Source organism: Cygnus atratus, chromosome 21 (genome assembly GCF_013377495.2).
Source record: "Cygnus atratus isolate AKBS03 ecotype Queensland, Australia chromosome 21, CAtr_DNAZoo_HiC_assembly, whole genome shotgun sequence".
Lineage (NCBI taxonomy): Eukaryota > Metazoa > Chordata > Aves > Anseriformes > Anatidae > Cygnus > Cygnus atratus.
In genome coordinates this window covers 1,743,359-1,765,529 of record NC_066382.1, presented here as the reverse complement: position 1 = coordinate 1,765,529, position 22,171 = coordinate 1,743,359, and the positions used below count along the sequence as shown (strand labels likewise).

The 22,171-nt window shown below is 39.2% G+C and overlaps 1 protein-coding gene across 2 annotated transcripts in view; it reads right to left on the bottom strand.

The window, feature by feature from the left end:
* MMEL1 (membrane metalloendopeptidase like 1) overlaps positions 1-22,171 on the bottom strand; it is a 25,875-nt gene extending 3,704 nt beyond the window's left edge. The window contains exons 1-18 of one of the 2 annotated variants that reach the window (XM_035557600.1): positions 22,122-22,171; positions 21,822-21,985; positions 15,252-15,311; positions 14,266-14,427; positions 13,797-13,877; positions 13,297-13,392; positions 12,584-12,702; positions 11,861-11,926; positions 9,493-9,627; positions 8,880-8,969; positions 8,158-8,294; positions 7,568-7,661; positions 7,201-7,329; positions 6,826-6,924; positions 6,161-6,244; positions 5,795-5,898; positions 3,259-3,317; positions 1,046-1,165 (exon numbers count right to left, since the gene is read on the bottom strand). In XM_035557600.1, coding sequence (XP_035413493.1) covers positions 1,046-1,165; positions 3,259-3,317; positions 5,795-5,898; positions 6,161-6,244; positions 6,826-6,924; positions 7,201-7,329; positions 7,568-7,661; positions 8,158-8,294; positions 8,880-8,969; positions 9,493-9,627; positions 11,861-11,926; positions 12,584-12,702; positions 13,297-13,392; positions 13,797-13,877; positions 14,266-14,427; positions 15,252-15,311; positions 21,822-21,985; positions 22,122-22,171 — 1,849 coding nt within the window. Of the gene's footprint in view, positions 1-1,045; positions 1,166-3,258; positions 3,318-5,794; positions 5,899-6,160; positions 6,245-6,825; positions 6,925-7,200; positions 7,330-7,567; positions 7,662-8,157; positions 8,295-8,879; positions 8,970-9,492; positions 9,628-11,860; positions 11,927-12,583; positions 12,703-13,296; positions 13,393-13,796; positions 13,878-14,265; positions 14,428-15,251; positions 15,312-21,821; positions 21,986-22,121 lie in introns of those variants that run through there. The other variant, XM_035557602.1, reaches the window with a different exon arrangement.

The following is a 22,171-nucleotide window of genomic DNA, read 5'->3' as shown; positions in this document are numbered from 1 at the left end:
AACTGCTCTTCCAGTGCAGCACCTGTTTCTTCTTAATTCTTGAGTAACGCCACCTCCCCTTCTTTCCTCCTTTGATTTAGGACTGTGCTCTAGAGATTTATCAGAAATGTTGATTCTCCTCTGGCACGAGAGTACAGATAAAACTTATCGTGTTCCTTTCTTCTATTCTCTATTATTCTACGATACGTTGTTCAGCCAGCAGCCCTGACTTCAGTTATGACACTAAGGTCCAGTTTTATTTCAAACTGGATTACCCAGACATCATAGAACAAAACAAAACTTACTGCCTTCTTTTGAGGTGTCTAAGGTGTTTACTCTGTGTGTCCATGTGATTATACGAACTAAGGTTCATAAAGAATTAATTACTTTACCACAACAGAAGAAAGATGGAATTACGGTTCTGGAGTTGGTGTTCTCAGCTCTCTTGCTAAAGCATTCTTTTTATTTGCTAGATTACTGAGGCTATATTGTATGCTTATGTGCACAAGCTTAATTAACTTCAAAAACAAATTGAAGAAAATCCTTGTATAAGAACTTACTGGCTTATGGTATCACAAGTTTTTGCTCAAAACTATTTTATATAGCATTAAAGAAAGGAAATAAGGTAAATTTATTTCAAAAGTTATGTTGGAAAAAAAGTCTCCTGTTTTCAAGACACTACCAGCAGCTCTTTCATCAGAATGAATGAATGAGGAATGTAGTTCTCAGATTTCATTTTCATTTAGAAGGCAGAATATCTGCTTGTTCTGACAGTATTTCTAATCTGATGATGCTGTAAAAGTAAAAGGTTTTCCTGAGAATTGTTATTGACTCAATTCATTTTTAAAATCTTCTTACACCCTGAATGACCCGCTAAGTTCATGAAACATTCACTGCAAAATGTTCAACAGAACGCTTATAGCATGCCTGCGTGGGTCCCAGATAGTTACTGAGCAGGTACGTATACACATACGCATGGATCCTTCAGTCACAGCAGTGTGTAACTTTAATTTTTTATAATGTAATGAGTGCAACTGAAAGAATGTTTTCTGAGTTATCTTCTCACCATTGTCATCAAAGCCATGAGTAATCTCATGCCCAATAACCATCCCGATTCCTCCGAAGTTCAGGGCTTGTGGTTGGTGTTTGCTGAAGAATGGAGGCTGTAGAATCCCAGCAGGAAAAACTGCAAGGAGGGGAAGAGAGAAAGAGATGCTATAAAGTAGCTTTTATTTTTGCATATTTCACAAACTGAATGGTTATTTCGTTTAAGGGTCAGGAAAGAACCTAAAATATAAAATTATTAGAAACACCATCTTGCCTCCCCATGTGAATTTACTTCTCTCTAGATAGATGGAAAATGACAAGTTAATAAAGGTTTAATTTAGCACATCTGAAATGACAGTATCTCCTTGTTTGAGAACCAACCATCATTTACATTTCAACGTTAGCCTAATTTGGTCTATAATGTATGCTCCCGCGAGTCAAGAACAAAATGTTTAGCAACTGAAGTTTGGAGATAGGTACAGTTTGTGCTTTAGAGACATTTTATAGGGGAACTAATGGTTATTTCATTGCTTTATTTTTGTTGAAGAAAGGTTAGCAATCGTACGCTGATTACTGACAACACACAGTGTGTAAAACATGCACAGCAGTAAACTGCAAACCTCTGAGTGTGCTTAGATCTGGGGGGGAGGAGGAGGGCAGCTGGAGGTATATCTTCAGTCTACTGAAGCCTTATATAGAATCAGTAGATTTAGTCTTTTTCCCATGTATGTAAAATGAAAGACATACGTGCTTCTAGAAGAATTAAGACTGTAAGCACTTCATTCTAGTGAGACATTCTCTAAAAATTGAAATACTGTAATTATATAGCAAATACTTCATTCAAAGTCATAAGCCTTTTTGACCACATGAGAATTTTCTATCCATGCGTTTTTGAGGAGAAATATATAGGACAGGCTGTAGTAAGACAGAAGCAGGAGACTGAAAATAGTGTGGAAAATTGGTTTCCTCAAACTAGAGATATAAAGAAATAGGATTTAATGGACATCTACACTATTGCAGGCAGCTGTGCTGGGATTTTGGCTTGAATATTCATCTTCAATTTAAGCCAGTTACTTCCACGTTGTTTACAAGAGCAAAGCTGTAGAGGAAATAGACTTCTTCAAGGCCCGAGTTCACTGAGGGAAAGCTGGCTCACAGCTGATTACTATCAGAATAAAAACAGTATGGATAAATGGGGAGCCTGAGAGTAAATACACCTTTAGGTCTCAGATGGTTTGGATCAGCAGGCTGCAGCAGCATGCTACTGAGGCTGAAGGACTGACTGGTCATAGTTTTACTGTACCACAACATGGAGGTAAGCGGAAGCTGTATAACTAGGAGACGGTCTTTTCTGATAAGGCTAGAGGACTAAACAATGGGCGCTTCGGGTGTTTCTACCTTTAGAAATTATCTAAATCTTTCCTTTTGACTGTGGTTTTATCCGGTCCTGCAAAAAAGATACAGTTACTGTCTGCTCAAGAAAGACACGGATGTTTCTCTTACAGTATTTGACAGTACTTAACAGTAGAAGCTCTTGGTGCCCTGGAAATTCAGATAAATGCTACATAACAGAAATGACTGGGCTCCTCGCCTGTTTGAGGTGCTCAGAGTTCAGCAAAGACTGCTGTATCTCTAGGCTTAACCTGGACTTCTGGCCATCTGCAGGGATTGGGGAGTACGTGGAGCCAGACAGGTTCATTAAGTCTTATAGCTGAGGATCTTCTTGTCTGCTAAGAACAAGAGAAGTCAGGCTAGTGACTCTCCAAAGTATCTCAGACCTAATATCACGTTAAGTTGAGGCAGCTTTCTTTAGTCTACTATACTCCTTAGCAAAATTATTTCTGTACCATCTGTACAGAAAACAAACTGGAAAGCTGCCCTTGTGTTTATCAGGAATGTGGAAACATGAGTAGAAACAGCCCAGAATACGCTATGAGCACTCTGGTTGCTGAAGCTGGCACTCACGTAGTAGCAGTTAACTGTCTCAGGCTTTCAAACATAAGGCTGTTCCAATTACAGTATAAGAACTATGCCTGCCAAGTGTGTGTGTGTGGTGGGGAGTTGAATATTCATCAACAAAACAACATTTTGAAAAGAACAGCCTGTCTATCTTGCTCAGAATTTCCTCAAAGGCAGAGGCAGGTTTACCTCTAGACGGCTGACTTGCACTGTTGTGGTGCAATAATTGGTTAATTAGTTTCATACGGCTGTGTAAAATTGTTGTAAACCTACCTATCTGGTTCCGATTCGGGGAATAGAAAGCATTGACCACTGCAGCCCCGATTATCCATCTAAAAATAAATGTTGCATACAAAGTTAGTCATCAATTATAAACATTCTTTTTACTGATTAATCTTATTCAAAAATGCAGACTGCAGATAAGGAAAGGATTGAGGTAGGGAAGAAGGCTCCCACTGCATACAGTTGTCAAGAAATAATTATATGAGGAAATACCTGATCTCTCACTCATTGGCATCTTTCACTCAAAAGAATAACAAGTTAAAGTGAGAAATGCATTTGCTCTTGAATGTTGAACAGCTACACTGGGGTGAAGTGTAGTGGCTGTTTACCAGGTCACTTTAACACTATATGAGTTTAAGAGGAAATGAGAAGTATTGCATTAAAAGAAAATTAGCATCTAGATGATGTTTTAAGCAGCAGAAGGCAGATACTCCAAATTAGAAGTTAAGACCAAACTTATCTGTTGAAAAACCTTAATTAAAACTGAACAATCACTCTCATTGCATATCTGACTCCAGATTTGCAAATGTTTGCATTTGGAGTCCAATATTTTATAGATAATGAGTACTAACTTTAAGTAATTCTTGTTTGAAGTAAGCTGCTCCTGGAAAATATTCCCAATAGCTTGACAACTTTTTTATTCTTTGTATTTCTTCCCTTCTGTCCATCCCTCCATCTCTTCTACCTGACATACACTTCTAGTCAGCCTGTTTTACTGAACAATGCTGTAACAGTTGGATCCATGAGCTCATGAAAAGTCTTTAGCAGTGTCAGCCTCAGACATTCCTCCTTCCACATCTTTCATCCCTATAGTTTCTTGGGGTGCCAATAGTTGCTGTATTTACCATTATCTTGATGTAACTACTTCTGGGCTGCTCTGAAAATGAAATCTAACTATGAGCAATGACTTACTAGCTGATCATTACATTTAAGAAAGTAGCATCAACATTGTCAGTTATACACACTCCTTTGGTTTAATTGAACGGTAAGTAGTTTTGTCTCCTTGGGAAAACCTTTCAAGGCTCTGGGTTGATGTCACTAGAAAACTGTAGGTCATTGGGTAAAAAAGTGCAAATTATTGGTATTTTGTATATTGCCAAACAGAGAGGCAAAGAAGGCCCAATGCATTAATTGTTGAAAAGGCTCCCACAAATGTGTCTTCAACAATACTTAGAATGAGCAGGGGTATGGGGAATTCTTGCTGAAGGGCTATCAACAGTCTCTGCCTGCAAAAGGCAGTAGTGATCTGTAACACAGTTTGTGGATGAAGAAAATCAGTCCTCTGCAAGAATTCTTGCTATGAAGAGCCCCAGGATTGATGCAATCAAGTAATGAGGAAGCATTAAAAAAAGCTCCATTTAGCTGACTGATCAGAAAACCTCCTTAGTGAATTATTCATCAGTAATTCACTTCTAAGTGTCTGCGTTGTGTACTCTTGTTTTGAGTTATAAACTACCTCATAGGAAGAGCGATAGGAAAAGTATTAATAGACTTTGCGATGATTAACTTGACCTGGGCTTCCCTTTGAAGAGTCTTTTGTTTGCTTATTAATAACAAATAACTGTTGTTTTACGTTTGGTCAAGATGTGTTGTTTCCTTTTCCCTTCCAGCATCACACAGGCTGGAAGCCCACTAGTGAACAACACATCAAGTTGGTATTAGCTTCCTTACTTCAGCCTTCCATTACAATTGTCTCTGTCACTAATACATTTGGCAGCAGCTTTGCCAAGTAACTGTATTGGAGCCGTGTAGCTCAGGAAGCCAAATGGACTATTAAAAGTTCAGATTGGTTAGCTCATAGTGCTGGAAATTGGGTCATACTCTGGTGCATTTGTTGCTGCAAATAATATATCTTATATATAATAATTTATAAACATGCTACTTATATTTGATTTTTTTGAGATGAGCACCGGTCTGAGGATTTGTCTAAGACTAGAGAACTATGAGGTAACAGCCAGGGTAATATAGGCACGAGACCTGAGATTTACTTGGATGCCTTCATGAGTCAAAGAAGGAATCACAAAGCAGCCAAGCCTGTACTTATGACAGGAAGTATCTGAAAAATACACTTTTACCTTACTAAGTGTAGTGTGAAGTTATCAGCTTGGAAGTAGGCGTTAACTGGATCTGGTGTTCAACTTCCTTAAGACTGAGCATATTTCCAACAGAATTCTGGCCAGAATACTTCAAGCTTCTTTTTCCTCTAATTATTTATTTTGGAGATTCCAACACTACTGATCTCCTCTCCTCCTTGCTGAGTCACCAGAAAGATCTGTCACTGCTTTTGTGTTAAGTAGCTTTAATCCTTCATCAAGTTGCTTTGCATTCAGATTCATTAGTGAGATTCCAAGAGAACTGAATGAACTCCTACTACAAGAAGCAATGAACTACTTGTTTAATTCCAGGAAATAACTTATAAGATCTCAAATATAAGCATTTTCACTTATCCACAGCATATGACTAAAACATGGTAACTGTTATTCCAGGACTTAAGATTGTGTATGTAGTATGTAGTCTTGAAACTTACATATCTTGGTCAACTCTCTCTCGAAGTTTTCTCAAGCTCTTTTGGGCTCCAGCTCTCAGATTTTCTAGGATGTTTTCAAAGTAACTGTGCTCACTGAAGTTTAGCTGAAGAAACAGATCTCCGTATCAGTAAACTGTGCTGAATGAGGAATTCCTTGTGCCAATGAATGTATCTTCTAAAATGTTTTGAATGCAAGTTATCGCTTAACTGCATGCAAAGAGCTAACAATTACAAAATGCTCAACACAATCAATGCTTTCTAGCCACTTGGAAATAATTTATATAGGTACAAGTACATCATATGGTGAGAAAATAAGTGTAGGCTTTTATATTGAGGTACTTACTGAGGTATGTACGGCATACTTACATTGGCATATTCCTGATCTAGTTTTTCATTGTGATCTTCCAAAATATAATCCGGGTAGCCAATCTGTTCTTTAATTGCCATTGCCTAGAAGAAAAGAGTTTACTTTTTCCTCATTTGATTCAAATTCATTTTTGCATTGCCCCCATGTGTGTAAGAATTTGGATGCAAATGGCTGAAGACGGTCTTCAGATACATCCTTTTGCCTAATGAGGTGTTTTTTTTAAAATGTGAAACAAAGCCTCCCGTTCCTTCAGCCACTGTAGTAGACTTGCAGACCCTATAGCACTATCTGGCAGGGATTGAGCTTAACCCTCACCTAGTGCCTCTTTCTTGGTATTGCAACAGCGCTGACAGTCTTAAAATCAATGAAAAGTTTCCTTTGGGGTCTGCACTGTATTCAGTTGTCACTGTAGCTGATGCATTGGGTGTTACCTTCTCTCCTTACTTATAATGTGGTTCACAAGACTTGTTAAAGGAAACAAAATGTATGTGAACTAATAAATGATTAAAAAGAAAGGGACAATGTAATAGGATAATGGATAACAGGATAGTGAACAGTAAAGTTTTCTCCTCTCATTTGCAGAGGAACTGGGAATAGTGATGCAACAAAATTCCAAAGATTTCATATTCATGAAGGGATACTGAAGTTTCTTGTTTTCTCTGACCTTCTCACGAGCTTTCTCTTTAGATGCCTCATCCATCCACTGTAACTCATCTAATGTCTCAATGAACACTTCACGAATCTTATCTATTAAATCTCGGACCTAAAAGAGACAGTAAAAAAAAAAAATCATTATTTACATCCTATTTTTCCGAGCCACAGCAAAGGTGATGAAAGGCTTCCTACTGAAGGCTGACTTCTCCCAAATTCTGTGTTCTAAATTATGATACTTTGCATTTAAAAGAGCATTACAGTTGAGTTCTTATGTTTTCTAATTTTTGGCTGATGGATTGCTTTGCCAGATAAACCAAACTGGGAGATCAGATGGAGGGGAATGGTCACTGGGGGGTACAATAGTACAAAGGGTAAAACTACATACCATCCTCTTGCTCTCACCAGCAAATGTCTCCCTGACATACATTGCTCCCACTGCGTTCTCCATGTTGTTGTTGACATAACTCACACATTCCCTCCAGCGGGCTTCTTCCAGTGTTGTCCCATAAAGTGCCTAGAATGTAAAACACCACAGGATCAATTCTGCCTACACATCTTTTATTCAAAATCCTCTGCCAAATTGCTGCCTAATGAGGAGGCTAACCTGAGACAAAGGTTTCTATCGTGATTGTTCTCAGATTTTTGTTTTATGATACTACAATGTCTTTGTGTTGGCAAAGACTGTACTTGGTGACTGAGGGACTCTCTGCCAGTACTATGCTCTACAGTCTCTTTAGGAGGAGAGGAAATACCTTCCTGTAGTTTGCCCGTGCATCCTTGAAACGCCGACTCAAGCTGCTGACTCGATCAATTATGAGTCGCCAAATGAGGTAGTTCTGGATGGTGCTGTGCAGGGAAAGCAAAGCTGAAGTTAATCTCTTGTAAAAAGTAACAAAGTTCCCCTCTGACTGTGTGCACTAAATTTTGATGAGAAAGTTAGTGATTGCCAGTCATCAGTTTCATAGCATCTACAAGTGACTGTTCTTATTTAACAGGCTGGCTAACTCTAGAAGCATCCATACTGAGCACTGTGCTCTCTGGTCTGTTCAGGTATTTATTTTTCTTCTCTCCCTGCCCCATTCTCCCAACAAGAGTGTAACAAGCTAAAGCCCATGTCATATTTCTTCCCATTTAAACCCTCTCCCAAGCACATGAGCCAATGAGACACCTAGTACTGCAGTACTTTGGGACCCTTGGACCTTAGACGACACTTCTCATATTTCACAGTGAAGCCCTCTGAATCTTCTAAGAGCAGCTCTGGCAGAACTAGCAAGTGGGCCCAATAATCTGTTTCCACAGTATTTCTGTCACTGTTGTCTTGGGTATTTCCATTTCTTTTTACCTTGCTGAGTACTTTGAGATAATTGCCTTTAGCTCTTGTAGGTAGGGCATGCCATATACAACCACCTCTTCTTCGGGGTCAACCTGAACACTTACTGAAGACATGACACCTTGGATGAAGAAGGTCCAGTTAAATTCCTAGGCAGAGAGAAAGACATACTCATGCCAGGTGTTTACGTGCCTTAGTAACTGTCTAGAGTTTCTACAGTCCATGGTATGGAATGTTCTAGTGTTGGCAGTAGAGCTAACAAAATCACAAGAAAGGGTTTGCTGAACATACAGATCCTTGTTTCCTACTCCAGCAATGCTGAGGTCCAGTTGCTGTTAGTAAATTTTTCTAGTAGATAGTCTAGGTTTAACCTTATTTTGACTGATTGTTTGGGGCTTGATCATGTTGTTGTTGTTTTTTTTCCAGAACTCGGTTCGGAATGTCTGAACCAAAGATGCAGTTCACTTTTGTATATGAAGGACTTTGAGGCACTTGTTTTTATCTTTACACCAAGTAGGTAATAATCATTATTAATCTAGAGACAGAAAATACAGCAAATACTTCAGCTGTAGTGTTGATCAGGAGAAAATACTTTTTAAGACTCTGAAGACAACATTAAGAATGGAAATAATTTTATACTTGTTGCATCACTCTGACAAATTCACAAAGCTATTTCCAGTTTACATAGTAATAACAGGAGGCTGAAAGTTGTAGACTGCCTGTTAAACACTTACGTTCAATGCAAACTTATCCTGTAGTTCTTTTAATGTCATTTTGTTGTATAACAAGGTTACATCGTGCCTTTCTTCTGCTGGGGTAGTTGCCTGAAGATAATCACAAGATTATTACTAGAATCAACTGACAGAAGTGTCAATGGTTGAAGTCACATGTATGCATGTGCATATAGACACACTTAAATAGTACTGAGAATAAAAACAAATTTCTTTTGAATGCTTCTACACTTCAGTACAGCAACTCAGGCCCCTCTAAATAATGCATCATTAGTATAGACAACCAAGCTTTTATGAGTCTACAACACCAAGGAAGATAGCTCTGGGGTTATCTTAGTGCATGCTTAGCAGGACATAGATTATCCTGCTTTAGGAGATTTCCAAAAATAAGTATGGTTAGGGTTAGAGCAGGCAGAATAGCAGTGTCTACAATGGATGGAATAATACACACAGAGGCTCTGATTTCTGGGCTGCTCACAGCACAAAGTTTCTTGCCCCCTCCTTTTCCTCTTGGCCATGAGTTCTGTGCTGTGTCAAGCTGCTACAAAAAACAGTGAGACACTTCTGCCTCACCCCAACCCGAACATCCTGAGAACTTCTTGATTTCTGTACTCACGTTTGCAATCTCTGTTTCAAGCTCCATAACCTTTGCCATTTCCTCCTGGACAAACAAATCATCTTTAGATACGTTCTTGTCTTCTCGGATCATTTTAGCAATAGTGATCATGAACTGCAGGTAAGCTTCTCTGACCTGCAAGAAATAGTTTTGTGTATAGAGTCGTAAAGAAGAGGTTTGCTGTCTGTTGTTCCTCATTCAGCAAACAATTATTTCAGCTTTACACAGTCTGCTGTGGAAGAAGTTTGGCCCAGTGGCCACAGCCTCTGCCATGGTCTCCAAAGCAACCCTCTACACTCATTTTTTTCTTTAATGTAATGGATACTACTGCAATACCTAGGACCTTAATTCCCCCTGGAATACCTTGCAGTGCAGTTGAGTCTCAAAACACACAAAAGCAGCACTTTTTGCTTCCCTGTATGCTGTAACTCTAGAGTTTGAGGTTAGAATTTCTACCTGAGCAAGAAGAAAGCCCTGTGCTTTGAGTCACAGTATGGGAATTAGTGATCCCTAACTAGACAAAGCACTAGGTAAAGGTAAACACAGAAGATTTAAGTTCTCTGGAAGTTATACTGTAAATTCTCCAAACTCTGGTTTTACTGCCTGAAAGAAAAGCTTTCTCAGATGGTTCCCAGTGATACCTTTACTTTATTTGTAATGGGAAGGTCTGGCTGTGAGTTATTTCTCGGAGTGGTCCCAATAAAGATATTTGACTGCTGAGTACATATCTTTGACAGAGGAAAGCTTAACATTACCTATTATTCTTGCATACTTTTCTTCCTACATAGACCTTGGAAACCAGATAAATAACTGTTGTGAAATTGAGTCTGGGCACTTACATGATAATGGCTTGTGTTTTTAGGCTGAATGCTGAGGCCTTAATCAGGCTGGACTCCCACAGGCCTCAGTAGGAGTCTTGCCAAAAGATGCTGGACTAAGCAGAGAGGGAGTTTGGGTCATCAGTTTGGTTCATTGTTTGTGGGAAGTGAGCTGTTAAATAGCAAATAAAAAGGGGTTGTCTCTCTTCCTTATTCATAAAAATTAAAAATACAGCCATAGTCCTTCTTTATAGCCTCAAATTAAAACTTCTTTAAATATTGTGTTTTCTTTTGCTAAATTAAGATTATCAGTGTATTATACCTGTTTTTCTACCCCAAGTTGTTTCAAGTCTTAATTTTGTGTAGTGATGCATAAATATCCTTCTTTTCTAATGTAACTGTTACTACATAGGTGAAACCTGTAGAACAGAATGCTAGTTTCAAAAGCTACCAGTGAACTTCACAGCAGCCCTCTATAGTTCCCAACACAACCGTGTGGGAATTGTATGTTTTGTATTACAAGACAGATTAACAGAAGTTGATGGTTTATAAAGCTGGCCAGAAGGTGTGGAAAAACAACCCCATGAAAACTTCACAGGGCTGTGTTTTAGACTATATTATATATGGAAATATATTCCAGTACAATGAAGTCAGAAGAAAACTACTCAAACTGATTTTGTTTTTTATCTGTCTTTTGAGTCACTAGCCAGAGCCTGAAATGCTGATTATTTTTTTTCTCTGTATTCCCTTCCATTCATGTTAATAAAACTAGTTTGATGTTAGGTTGCAAATCCTTTCTGCAAGTATGACATAACTGACAAAATAAAAAGTACTGAAGCAGTATTTTCAGCTTGGAAACATAAACTGAGTGTTTGCCACAGCTTACTAAGTTCTTACAGAACCTCCCACTTTCACCCTGAGCACCGACAGGGAAGAGTAGCTAGAATTTAGTCTCTCACAACTTTAATGTAATTTTGGGGAATGGTGGGAGGGAGGGGAGGAAGTAAGTGGCAGCAGATTCTTACCAGATAAGTATCCATTAATATTGCTGTTGCTGTAAAAAAAACTTTTTTTTTCCTCAATGAACATGTGAACTTTTGAATATTTTGGTGTTGAATAAGTCATTTTGTGGCATTGTATGCTTGAATATGGGAGAATTGTCACACTAGATCATATTTATAATCCACTTTCTAGTACCTTCTTTAATAGTAGCCAGAACCAGCAGTTTTAGAAGATACAAGCACTAAAATGTGAACCTATCTTCCAAAATTAGAGACTTTAAAGTTATAAAACAGAATTGTATTTCGTTCACACAGACCAGAAGAAGGCTACGTGAGTTAGCCAGTTCTGGGGAGGCTTGGTGTTTATGTAATTGTTCAGTACTTTTGTAAACTTAATGGAACTTTGGCATAAGTAGAAAAAAAAGTAGCAGTGAATGTCAGTCTGTTGCAAGACATGAAGATTCATATATTTGAGTTTTCCGAAATATGGGAATAATTAATGATAGTACTTTAGTAGCACATAGTAAATAAATCACAAAGAGTACTTACCTTTTGATAGTTGCCTCCATTAAAGTAGTAATCTCTTGATGGCATTCCTAAACTAGGTTGGTCAATCTGAAAGAAATCATACATTTCTTTAGTTAGGGATGAACTGGAACTGGTGCTGTCCTTGAAAGACAACATGAAATGCTGCACATGTCGTACAATGTTGGAATAGCCAACAATATGCTTCTACCAAACAGTAAAGAACTTCAGTTTTCTAGAAACTGGGGTGGGATGGAAGAGCCAACTTCTTTCTCTGAATTTCTAAATGACAACAGGATGGATACTTAACAAGGGTTATTAAGCAAAATCTTTAAGTAGTCATTGATATATAAGAATTAGTTTAAACAACTTAGAAAAGAAGCTGCTTGACTTGGGGGCTAGAATTCATGCGTAAAAATACTCAAATGAGTTCTGAAATATTTATGTATCTACCTTAAAAACATGGTTTCCTGCTTTATATTAAACCTCATAATCATTTTGCAAGTCACAAGCATTTTCAGTTCTTAAGTGTTGTAAATCAGCAAAGGTCCATTGACTTAGCTGAAACAAAAACAAATTATGGTACCACAAAATATTTCCCAATATAACTTTGAGATGTATCAGCCACTTGAGGGTACAGAACCACTGCATAAATTTTGTCAGTTGAGTGTATGACTTATGGAAAGCTAATCTGTATGTATTATAATTCTGCTGTACATAAATAATTCCCTGAAATATTTTTCTTACATAAATAATGTGTCTGCTGGAATCCCGGTCATCATTCCATACAAACATGTCAATGAGGACACGTTTGTTAAATCTGGAGTTCATTATGGAGAGTTTCTCTTCCATGCTCCAGCCCGGTTCTGTGACATGAAAGGGAAAATGTACATTATTTATCAATATATTAGGACTGATAAAATTGTAGAGTCTGCAAGACTACTGCTGAAATTGTTTAGAAACAGACTAGACATCAAGTGAGAATATTTGCACAGGACATCCCTACAGTGGCTAGGAATAGCTAGACAGTGTTCTCACTGGTCCTACCTATCTTGATGATATTAATCAGCAGCTCATTAATTTATATATTGCAATATATGCATAATATAAATCACCATGACCTTGAATAATTAGGGTGTTATGCTTCAAACTCTAATTAGTATGCAAGTATTAGAACACATTGGTTATATAGCTTTTTTGTTTTCAGTTTTCATGTTGGTCCTCTAGGTTTCCTAACCGTGCCTTAAAACGTCCAGCGTTCATGAATGAGATCTTACAATATGGGTATTTTAATTTAAAGTACTTTACAGATCACTGCATGCCAAATGTGTATGCATTGCATCCTACATTTTAATCTTTTCTTTGTGAGCAAAAGTCAGGATATCAAGGACAGGCTGTCACCTTAGTGCAGTATCTAATTCAGACTTGGTGCTACTGAACTCTTTTGGGCTCAGCATTACCTTTGGTGTCGTTCCAGTCTGCAGAAGCCACTGGCCAATCTCCAACCATTGTTAAGACCTCTAGCAGAGGCAATGAATCTCGCTGCTCTATAAGACCTGAGACAGGAAAAACAAATACTGCGTTGTTTTGGAGAGCCGTGGGAGGAGGGATGGAGAAAGGACTATTACCTATTTTTCTTCTACCAGTTTAAATCTGAAACTGAATCTGTCATAGTAGAAAATAAGAGATACCAAAAATCTGTTTTCTATATTAGTATTCATAAAAGTAGCAGAAATATGTACAGATTCTAATTGAATGGCTTTGGAAAGAATGAAATAAGATGCACTTGTGCACTGAGAAGGAAAGGCTTTGCACATGAGAGGTTGGTAACCAGCATCTGTGCAATGTACGAAGGTGTCCGTATTTGAATGAAGATTAACTATCCAGGCAAGGACACTGGACGTTTCCTCCAGTTGTATGTTTGGTATTGAACAGGAGAACAGAAGAAAAAGGGACTCACTCTCATTCATGCATGACTTGTAAAGTATCTTAGCCTTCTGAAATGCTTCTCTGTCCCCTTGATCTGAAGTCTCCAACACACCTGTGGAAGGAACCGCTGCAGTAAGATTTTTGCCCTGGAGAACTTTGATCTTTTCATAGAAATCACTGAGAATTCAGGGCTATGATAAATATCTGTTACCTTAGGCTTCGATTGGTATTAAACCAGAGTGCTCTTTAAAGGAGCTACTAAAGGAAAAAAGTGTCAGGAAGAAGGACATGCACACAGCTTGTCCATCTCCCTTTGAAGTTAGTACCAAATCATCTATGGCCATTTTTTTAATGGGAACAGCATGTTATCACAAAATGGATGTAGTCAGAGACAGATTAAAGGACTAGAGGGGAAAAAATCACAATCAACGCTTCTCTCCATAGTGTACTGTAAACAATATCTGAAGTGAAACACAAGGGTAGAGAAGGCTCACTCCTACCTTTTAAGATGATCTCCAGCTCGTCTCTCAAGATGTCAAAAATGCTGTATCTGGAGCTAGTTTCTGGGATAACGTGCCGGTTCAGCCAGCCCCCACAAGCATACTGATAGAAATCCTTGCAAGGGTCAGCTGTGGTGTCCATATTCTGAAGTATTCTAGCAGCTAGGTATCAAAATAAGAGAGTTGAGTTCCACAGACTGCTCAGTAATCTCTGGGACTACCAAAGATTGGCAGAAAGGCATCTTTCTTATGCTGCTTATCATGGATAAGACTTATGCTCATGTATTATGACTCAAAGGAACCTATTCTCTATTTAAAAATGCGAAGAAGCATCTGATGGCAGACATCTGCACTGCAATTATAGTGCTTTACAGAAGGAGCCTCTGAATGACAGACTGATAATTCTCCTACAGCACAGTGCCTTACAACAGGCATGTAGAGCCTGAAGCCCTACGTAAGATCTCTACCTATGAAGCCAGTCTTTCCAGGGGATAACTGAACATCTGTATTGTGGTCTTACCTCTCTTGATTGTATATAATGGAGGTATATCAGTAGATGCTCAAGATAATAAGGTGAAGAGCCCCATGTGTACAATACACTCCCTTTCAGAGAGAATTAGATCTAAGGGAATTTTTGATACGTCATAGATACAGGCTATGTTGGTAAAGCCACATCTTTGTGGCCAGAGAACTGTTGACCACAATGGAAATCTTGCTGTACTACTACCTTATAAATGATATTAAGTGATGATGAAGCATACAATGGAAAAAGAACAATAGTTGTGTTCCTTCCGCCCCTACCTTCCCAGCCTTTACACATGGAACTGTTTGAGGACACTGTACTCACTGCCTTTGACAGAAAGAGTTTCATCCCTTTTAAACTCCTCTGGTCTTAAAGCCTGCACTACTGTTTATTCAGATTGGGTAGAATTAACAATTTGTAGAACACCACTTCTGCAAGAGTTATTCACAGTACCGATCATTACCTGCTGTAACACACCCAGGTGTGGTACATATGTTGCCTGAATTGGTGCCATAGTGAGTGCCTGGAGGAAGAGGAATAAGAAAGCAGACACAATTAGTTGGAAATCGTTACCGATGTCATTTACCAGCAGCCCAACCTTAATGCCAGGTCTGTTCAGTTTTAGAGCAAGTGAACATTACGTGTCAGCAAAAGATATCAACTGTAAAGACATCTCTTAGTGAAGACCTTCAGTGAAGATCCCCAAAAACCTATGCACTGCTAATGTCAGTGAGCAGGAACTGGAGCAGTGCCTAGCTCTTGCTGCTTGCTGCTCTGTAATAAATGTACTGCTATGAGTCTTATGGCAGTGATACAGAGCATCTTGATGTGAAAACAAAAACCTGACACCCTGACTTTCCAACAAAATTTGCCATGTTTTAAAACTTTTTTTTATCCTTGCACTAGGTTGTTTGCAGAAAAGTTACTCAAATTCCTTCCAAGGAAAACAAGTGTTTTACATGAGAGCAAACAAGACTACAGTAATTCAGATAGAAATAAAACAGTAGGGAAGAAAAGAGGGCTTTGAAGTTCATCAGTGGAAGCAACATAAAAAGCACCCACTGTGATCGGGAATGTAATATTCAGGGTTCAGCTGAGTGCTGTCGTGCTGCGTGGGAGTAGATCTGCATTAGAATAACTGCATGCCTTATAATAGTTTAGCGTCTACCAATCTGAACATGGGATGAGCAAAATATGTGTAACAATATGAAGCTTCACATGGAGGGGTTTAGCACTTTGGTACCAGATGAGGCAAGCACAATTTCTGGAGTTTCCTAAACTCTCTCATAAAATATATATATTTAAAAGCCCAGGGTACTTCCAGGGGGAAGGATATCTCTAGGGAAAAGCTAGTAGTTCAAAGCCATTCTGAAATTCTCCTAGAGGAGAAATACTACTGGGCAAGGTGGGAAGGAGAACTGCATTGAGTATGCTGTATTTCTTCCATTGTTTCTCAAGGATGGGATAGGACAGGACTCAGCTGAAGCCTGTTTTTAATTGAAGTTTCTCCCTTTAATATAGCCTCACAATGTCTAACTTCAGTTTCTGGAATCCAGCTGCTTTCAGCAAGATTCTAACTCCCCTCATTCAAGAAGCTCCTGTGATTGTGAAAATGTAATTGAGATACATAAGCAGGGAAGCCAAATCTGGTTTTGAAGCCTTGGTTACACACACAGAGCTCTGAAACTCGGCCATGAAAACAGATAATTAGAAATGGCTGGTGAGGGGCTCTCAGCTTACTTCTAAAAGTGGTTCCTTTGTTGTTCTATCAATTGTCTCTTATGCCTTGCTACCATTCCTGACAAAGAACCAAGCCAGCCTGACTCTGAGATATGACCAACACTGCCCTGTTTTCATCCACAAGATATTTGTGGAGCCTTTGCTCACTTGGCTCTGGCAATTGCACCTCTCGAACCTCAAATAACTAGAAACAAATGTAAAACGCACCTCCTAACACCTCATTTTCTCAACATGCTTTGTTTGAGAAAACCACAAGCAACAAACCTTTTGGTTGACAAAACCACAAGCAACCAACTGCTCAAATTTTCAGTATAAATATAGGCATCAGGAGTTGGACTCGATGATCCTCGTGGGTCCCTTCCAAATCAGATTCTATGATTCTATGATTTCTCTACGTATTTTTCTGGTTAAACATTAGTGCAAAGTTGAGCCATGACAGAGCCCCCCGTTCCCATGATGACAAAGCCTGCTGCGAGCACGGAGGTGGGAAGGGCAGATTGCAGGTTCATGTTCTACAGAGCCTAGAAGCTGTAACAAAAGGAGCAGCTGGAAGGATTTAAAGAGCTGGGATAGGAAACTTCTGAACAGAAAATTCTACCAGTGGGGTGTGAACTCATGTTTGATGCTAATTTAAGGCATGAAGACAGTGATTTGTAGCAGAGGAAAATCAGTACGCTGAGCTCTGAATCCCATGTTCCCTCTGCTGCACAGAAAGTACACGTATCACTGGAAGGGCTTGTGGGGAATCAACGCTCAGCTCTTCTATCAAACCTTAACTCCCATTTGGCTTTCCTCCAGCCAACTTTGTCTAGGATCTAATTTCTTACAACTTCTTAAAAAAAAAATTAATCATTCCAATTTACCACTTTTTTTCTTCTGAGATGCCCTTCGTTGGGCATTCCTTCTAAAACAATCCAAGACGGAAGTCAGATGAACATAAATGGGACAAAGATTTCAGCACTGCAACTGCTCTGTACAGTACCAGGTTCTTCAATGGCTGACAGAATTCAGCGTTACCCTTGCCCTTGCTTCATGAAGTCACGCTCGTGCCCTGTAAATAGTCTTCTTTTTGGCAGAGAAGAGCCAGAGATCCTGCTGCAGACTGAAGGCATTCCTCACCTCCAGGCTGGCAGAGCACCATCGGAGAACTGATAAGGGAGGGTAAGCTTTAACAGAGCTAAATAAAAGGAACTTAGCTGCGGGGCTGCTCCAGAAAGAAGAAAATAGGGGGGAAAATAAGCACTCCAGACAACTTCAGAGGCCAACTGCTAAACAGAAAAATGTCAAAGCTGGGGCATGCTTCAGACCCCACTGAATTCACTGTGAAGAATCCCATTATCTTAACGTGACTTTACAGGAAGCCACAGAGCAGTACTACATTTAGTGGTAAGCAGCAGGCTATAAAAATAATTTCTGAGACCTGTAGAGCACTGTAGTTCTTTTCAGCAGTTCATCTTCTGAGTGATGACTTTAAAAAAAAAAAAAAGTTACTTTTTGCTGCCTTATTGAAGTTTCTTTCTAGACAACCAAACCCAAGCAAATAATTCTCTGAAGCGTACAGTCTGTGTTTAGTGGTTTGCCACTGTGCTTTCTGAGGACCACAGATGGCTGGGGATGGCACACATTGAAATAATTTAGATCCACAGTTGTCATCAGGCAGTCGAGCGTGAGCTTTACCTTTCAGCACCTTATCTCTTCCTAACAGTTCTCACCTGCGGAAGTGCTGTCAGCACCACAGACTGCCTTTGTTGCTATATAACAGCACATTGTTTGCAACAAATAATGTCATTGTCAAATTTAGCTTCTGTTTCTCTGAAAGCATCATCTGTGCCACACGTCGGTGTCTTCAGATGGGCTCCATAAGCCAGATGTTTTTTCTCTCCAATCTTCTCATGACTTTTTTTTTTACCTACACTCTATCTGTAAGCATAGCTGAGGCAAATTTAGGTGGGGATCAGTAGGCTGAAAAATTGCCCACTTTCGCAGCTGTGTGTGGCCTGTCACTCCTTAGTGGAATTGAGTCTTGCCACCCAAATGTCATTTCCTCATGACTTTTGTGTTAGCTACTACTTTAAATTCTCCATCTCCTTGACTAGATGACTCACTAATGAACATCCATGGAGCCAAAGAATGACGACACATCAGTCTAGGAGATGAGCCAGATCTCAGCCTTTCCTTGCTGTGCTAGCATTGAGTTTAGATGTTGCTCCTAGTCAGCAGGCTCTTGCAAACCCACTACTTAAATGCACATTAATTCCATTCACAGCATAGGAAATGCAGGGGCATAGTATGGTCTTCTGAAATCCACTCCCAGAACAAGATGCTCCTTACTCCAAGGACTGCATTTCTTTGTTTGTAAACTGCCTAGGAGGTGTGTGAGTAGGCCCACTAGCTCCATGACAGCCTGTATAATAAATGTGAATAGTGAAAACCTGTAGGGATGCAAACACAAACAAAAGATCTGCAAACCTTACCTGAGAAACCCTACAAGCTTGGCAGCCAGAAAGTGAATAAAATATCAATTAAACTGATAATATATTTGAGTGGTTGGGACTGGCAATTAGGTGAGAATGCAAGTTGTTTGGAGAAGTCACTGACTATGACTTGACGACTTGACGTGCCAGCTACAATAAATGTTGAAATGTTCTTCAAAATGTAACCTCTACAACAAGTGATGAGATTTGGAGGTTGGTAAATATTTGTGGAACATAGCTGAGAGAGAGCTGTGAAAAGGCTGCAAAGATGTGTGGGTGGTGATGGGAAGATGTAATTGAGAGCATGCTGTAGTCAGATTCAAAAATGAATGACTTCACTTCTGTCTGCCTGCCTTCTATGTTCACCCAAATATTACTCTGCTATTCTTACTATACTTTTAGCTTATTTAGACAAGATTTTATGAGTGTGAAAACTACTTGGGATGTCAAAAATCCCCAAAGAGCTTCTAGAACTATATAACAACTGCTGTGTGAGCTTCAGTGTGACTTTTTTTTTTTTGGTCTGGGTATATAGATAAAATCACAGTCAATATTCACGTATATTACATGTAGTACTGCTTTAGCCAGAGGCTCGTTTCACGCATCACAATGCTTTTCTGCAGGATACATACAAGAAGAACAAAAATAAGCTCCCTGAACCAAAGCCTATAAATACATTCATGTATTTAAAAAGAAAAGACAGATAATCCTCTTAATTTTCCATTAGCTAAATAGAATTATTTTTTAAAAGCCTGTCTGGGTAGTGTTAGTCTGATAAAGGATGTAAAAAGATGAAACAAAGAGCTCTGAACTGAATAGGCTTTTGATAAACAAACCACTATCCCATACAGATTTAAGAATTCATATTTGAGTGAAATTAGTAAAAATAATAATTAAAAAATAATAAGGGTAGTACTCCTGGTTCTATCACAAGAATACTGTTCAGCTGCATTTTTTTCTGTTGCAGTGTAGGATTTATTCTCATGTTATCCAGCTCTGAGCAATACATACTTTTCACTTGGTAAGTCAACGACAGACTCTTTGACTGGGCATGGATGCGGGCCTAGATATCAAAACAGAACCAAGTGGAGTATTTGGGCAAAACTTCTCAAGAAACAAAAACTGTTCCTGTCCTGCATTTGAACTTTCACTGGTTGCACTGAAGAGCTCTTGCTTCATCTGAAAGCTCATGCAGACTGAAGCTCCTGCTGCCCAGGTCCTACCTGTCACTTACATAAAGCTGATTGCTGCTCCGGGGTATGACGGCGTCTTGGCATCTCCTATTGTAGTAGGTCGGGCATCTCCTATTGTAGTAGGTCGACTGTGTATACTTAAACTCCACTTAAGACAGGGAGGAAACCTACTCTAGGTCAGTGCTGAAAACGCTCATTGAGAGCAGGAGAAAAGAGCAGGGAGTAGCTGCACAGAGCACAGGACAAGCAGCATATCAGCTCTGCTATCATTTTGCACTCACGTTCTGCTCAGGAATGTCTGGATCTGGGAAACATTTGGAATGAAAGCTTAATTGCTGATGCACGCCTGCAAAATATTTAGGTTTTGGAATTCCTTTTCCCCAAACAAGCTTGCCTTCTTTTCCCTCCATAGTTCACGCTAGCTTTGTGTGCACAGACTCTTTGCGTGGATCCTGATGTGAGACTGACATTTGGGCAAATATTAATAATGCCTAAATTCTGATTTGCCTAAACCCAAGAAGCAACATGTACAGCAGACTTCTCAAATCTTTTATACACCCAAGCAACAAAATTCTTCATAACCCAGTGATTCTGATACAGAAATTCCTACTCTGGGGAGTTTCTTTCCTACCCAGCTCTGGGTAGTTTTGTTTTTTTCCTGTCTCCTGAGGTAACAGAATATGACCAACTTAGTGCTGAGTATTATGAATACCAAATACTCAGGGATCTCATCTAGCACTGGAACAAATGCTGGTAACATTCAGTTGCTGGCAGTGAAGGAGTAAACAATAAGGCTTTTCTCATGAATTATTACTCAGCAATGCACAGTGTTGATGTATTTACAAATACTGAAGAAAGCAGTTCACTGCAGGCGGGGGATGCAGAGACAATGTAAGGAGAAAACAGTGCCTTGCTTTAGTTTTGCTATTCATGCTTAGGAGGTTTTTGTCTCTAGCAGCTTAACAAAGCTCTGAAACCAAGAGGCATTGACGGAATTGATAAACACGAGGCAGGTGCTGCTGCCAATCCTGGTTATTGCTTCACAGAATTTTTAAACAGGACTTTGCATGTGGTGTGCTAGTAGAAAAACTTGGTTTTGGGAGTAAGCATGCTCTGCAATTAATATATTGAGGTAAAGCACATCAAAGTAACATGCTTCTTTGTCAGGTTCCTGGCAAGTCATTCTCATGAAAGTCACTGAACCACATCTCATCTAGAGCTCAGACTGCCTGATGTAATATTAAAAAGTCTCTCTCTCTCCAGCAGTACCCTGACTCTTTAAAAAGCTCTCACATTGTACTATAAAATATGGAAACGTCAAGACACATAAATGTACACTTCCCCTCTAAAAATAGTGCAACTATTTTGACCTTTGTCAAAATAATGTTAAACTCAATAAAATGCACAGAATTGCTTAAAAACAACATCTTACTTCACATAATTAAATAATCAAATAAAATCCAACATAATCCTCTCTCTGCGTGAGCTTGGAACAAGGCAGAGATGGTGAAGTCCCTCACAGAGGTGAGCTCACCTTCTTCCTGCATTTTTGTTTTCATTTAGCTCTGCAAAAAAGACTTATGTTGCTTGCAGGGGAAAGAAACAAATTATTCATAGGTTACTTACCTCTGCTGCTGGCATACAGGATTACCAGGGTGACCACAGAACAAGTCATGAGGAGCAGCAAGACAGCCAGACCAATTGCCACAAAGCGCCAGGATTTCTTTCCAGGTTTTGTTGATTTTTCCACAATATCCATCTGACTTTCTGATTTCCCCATTATTGTAACTCTAAATTGAGGAGGGGAGGGTAAGAAAGAATTAACAGCATAGCTAAATGAAAATGGGGTAAATGCATGTCAAATCAGGGAGAAAAAGGAAGCAGAATAAAAGCAAGGATAGGTAAAGAAAACTTCCAAATTATTACATGTATTTGTCCATTTGATTGTCCACAGATTTGCCAACCTCATTCTCCAT